Source organism: Lipotes vexillifer, unplaced genomic scaffold, assembly GCF_000442215.2.
Source record: "Lipotes vexillifer unplaced genomic scaffold, Lipotes_vexillifer_v1.1 scaffold614, whole genome shotgun sequence".
NCBI classification, from domain to species: Eukaryota; Metazoa; Chordata; class Mammalia; order Artiodactyla; family Lipotidae; genus Lipotes; species Lipotes vexillifer.
Window position 1 is genome coordinate 287,761 of NW_006787203.1, and position 3,682 is coordinate 291,442.

The 3,682-nt window shown below is 40.0% G+C and overlaps 1 protein-coding gene across 4 annotated transcripts in view; it reads left to right on the forward strand.

Moving 5' to 3' along the window:
* Positions 1 to 3,682, forward strand: part of MTUS1 (microtubule associated scaffold protein 1) — a 105,953-nt gene that overhangs the window by 69,901 nt on the left and 32,370 nt on the right. For all 4 annotated transcript variants that reach the window (XM_007459899.1, XM_007459900.1, XM_007459901.1 and 1 more), the window contains one exon: positions 700 to 914. In XM_007459899.1, the coding sequence (XP_007459961.1) occupies positions 700 to 914 (215 nt within the window). The remainder of the gene's footprint in view (positions 1 to 699; positions 915 to 3,682) is intronic.

Below are 3,682 nucleotides of genomic sequence, written 5' to 3' on the forward strand. Positions count from 1 at the left end.
AGTATAATGCACTGAATCACTTTGCTGTACACCTGAAACTGACACAACATTGTAAATTAACTCTAGTCTAATATAAAATAAAAATTTGTTAAAAAGAGTATAATACTCTTAGCAATGAATTTAAAGATCGGGGTTAAATATGAGTAGATTTTCAATGTATATGTGGTGATTTATCAGGAATTAGGAAGTGATTCATTTAGAGTATAAATCTTTGTAAGGACCAGGCCATCAGCAGGGAGAAGACAGGAAGTTGGTAAGAAACGTATAAGAAGAGGGAAAGGCATTTAAAGTCCAATCATTCGTGTGTTATTTTTCAGCCTGTGTGATCAGAATGGACAGTCAGGGTTCTTGTCACAGACAGATTTCTGTACCAGTTTATCTGGAAAATTAGAAACTGTGAAATCAACGTTATTTTGCACACCATTTTCATGTTTCTGGATTGGTAAAACTGTTTGTTTCATACCCCTAAGTCTCTGCCCCATATATAACTTATGTCAGAATTAAAGCCATCGTCTGTGTTTCTGAGTTCCAGAAATCTTGATATTTGATTAATCCCTGTTCTGATCCATATGCTTTCCTTATGTAAACATAACTTAAGTGCATTTCTGTGGCTTCTCTAGTTGTTTGTGAAGCCAGATGGTGGTGGTTGTAAAAAATTAAAGTCACATATTTTCCTACCTATATTCATTCCTTTTGCAGTTGAAAAGGGCAGACAGAAGAGTCCCAGAAGTTTATGTATCCAGACCCAGACATCTCCAGATGTGCTCTCCTCAGAAAAAACACTTGAGTTGGCTCAGTATAAAACAAAATGTGAAAACCAAAGTGGATTTATCCTGCAGCTCAAGCAGCTTCTTTCCCGTGGTAATACCAAGTTTGAAGCATTAACAGTTGTGATTCAGCACCTCCTGTCTGAGGTAAGGATGTGTACCCTCTAAACAGCCTTCTCACTGAGGTCGGGGCAGGCGGGGGGATGGGCAATGCTCATGTTCCTGTCTTGTGAATATCTTTAAGTTAATGATTGGTAAGATCACATATAATTCACCCAGTTATGCTTTTGTCAACTCACTTGATACCTGAGTCACTCTCTAGAGATCTGGGGTTGAAATGTTTCTCAGTACTTCTCTTTCTCCTCTGGGGTCTGTTAGACCAACAACAGTGAAAACGTATTGCCTGTTAAACTTCTGTATACCTCTAGATTATATTAGCATTGCCAACTAAAAAAAAATTAATCAGTCGATCTAAGAAAGAAATGCAAAATTTTATTTGAGCCAAATTGAGGATTTTAACCTGGGAACAGCATCTCAGAAAGCTCTGAGAATTGCTCCACCCCTTAGAAGTCAAGGCACAGTTATGTATAAGTTTTTTGAGACAGAGGGCGACACATTATTGACAGTTTACACAATCCAGATCTGCAAGTACAAAGTGGTTGGTCATGTGACCCCTTACAAGATCTAGAGGGAATGTTATCTTTAAGGAGTTGGCTTGGTGCTGGGAGAGTGTTGCTCTTTATGGTTGAGTAGGTATTTCTCCTGATGGGGGAGGTCTGGTCGATGTATAGTGCAGATACACAATGCACAATAGAAGGGAGAGAGGATGCCGAAGGGCAGAGAAAATTTTTTTATGTTTAAATTTTTCTTGCCATAAAATATGAATTTTATTTCACAGCATTAACTTTCTTTTCACTTAATTTTTTATCTAACTATATGTAGTTTTCCATATCACACTGAACTTAATGCTTTGAAAAATGAGGTTGATTACATTTATGGGTCAAAGAACACTTTTTTTTTTTTCTTTGCGGTACGCGGGCCTCTCACTGTTGTGGCCTCTCCCGCTGCGGAGCACAGGCTCCGGACGCGCACGCTCAGCGGCCATGGCTCATGGGCCCAGCCGCTCTGCGGCATGTGGGATCTTCCTGGACCGGGGCACGAACCCGTGTCCCCTGCATCGGCAGGCAGACTCTCAACCACTGCGCCACCAGGGAAGCCCTAAGAGCACTTTTGAGGTAACTCCCAGTAGTGGTCTAGGGAGTCTTCAGAATTTCCACCCATTCCTAAAATAGTTTGTGGTACAACAAACATGGAACAGATTTTCTTTGCTTACTTACTCTTCCCTGATATTCTACAAGGATGTTAATTCAGGAATTAGTTAAAATTCATTGAGAAAACCAAGTTTCTATGAACGCATGCTACTGGCATGGCAACAAAAAGTATAATTATTTAAGGGGAAATACTGGGTTGAGAATGTAGCTTGAGCTCGCTAGATATTTTTAAATCACTGTTTTAAAGATGAGGATACCTGACATCTCAAGAAGAATACTGTTCAATCTGCTTGTTCTGTAGTTCAGTTCAATCCAACAAACCTATACTCATTTCTTAGAGAGGTTACTCTGATGTGGTTGCCGTCTGGGGCAAAGGGAGATGCAGGTGAATGAGACTTGGTCTGTGCCTTTGACGAGCTGCTAAGCTTGCAGACAGTTTAAATCAGTATTTGGTGAACATTTTACAGCTTTGTTCGAATGAACATTTTTGAGGGGGAGATGCAGACATTTACCTAGTTTTTAAATTACAGTAGCATACAGTATTTTTGTTTTTCTTTATTATATAAGAGAGGAATTTTGAGAGTTGGCTTATGTAACCAAGTAAGCTAAATTGAAACTACATAACGTCAAATGTACGGAACAATTAGTTTGTTTATTTAGTGATAAACCAATTATTTATTTTACTGTATCTAGCCTAACAACCCCACGTTCAATTCTTTCTCTCCTTTATCTCCCACATGAAAGCAATCAAGTGTGGTGAGTTCTCATCCCCCAGTGTTTCTCCCCTTCCTTCATCTCCTCTTTTCTATCTCTACTGATGCCAACCTTGTTCAAGCCCTGGATAACTCTCTCCTGGATTATTTTAATAACTTCTTAACCAGTCTTGAGGCTTGCACTCTCTCCTCTGTAATCCATCCCAATCACTGCATCCCAAAGCATTCCACTCTACTGATTACCTTCAGTGGTTCTCCATTGTCTACAGCCGATTTTCCCAGTATGGTAGCCACTAGCCTTATGAAGCTATTGAGCATTTGAAGTGTAGCTAGGCTGAACTGGGATGTGCGCTAAGTGTAGAATACACACAGATTTCGAAGACGGTATGAAAAAAGGATGTGAAGTATCTCATTAATAACTTTTCTATTGACTGTATGTTGAAATGATAATTTGGACATACTGGGTTAAATAAAATATATTGTCAAATTAATTTAATCTTTAAAAAATGTGGCTACTTGGAAATTAAAATTACATACATGGCTCACATTATATTTCTCTTGGATGACTCTGCTGTGTAACTTGGAATATAAGACTCTCTGTAATCTGGTACCAACTGTCCCTTTTAACCTTCCCCTCATTGCCGGTATGCTCCAGCTGTATAATCAGGAAGGTAAAGGAGAAGCAAGAGGGGTTTAACATTTGTTGAATATTTACTAAGTACCAGACATTCTTACTTAAAATCCTCTCCAAAACGCAAGTTGGAGTTTACAAATAAGAAAATTGAAGGCTTCCCTGGTGGCTCAGTGGTTGAGAGTCTGCCTGCCGATGTAGGGGACACGGGTTCATGCCCTGGTCCGGGAAGATCCCACATGCCGCGGAGCGGCTGGGCCCGTGAGCCATGGCCGCTGAGCCTGCGCGTCCGGAGCCTGT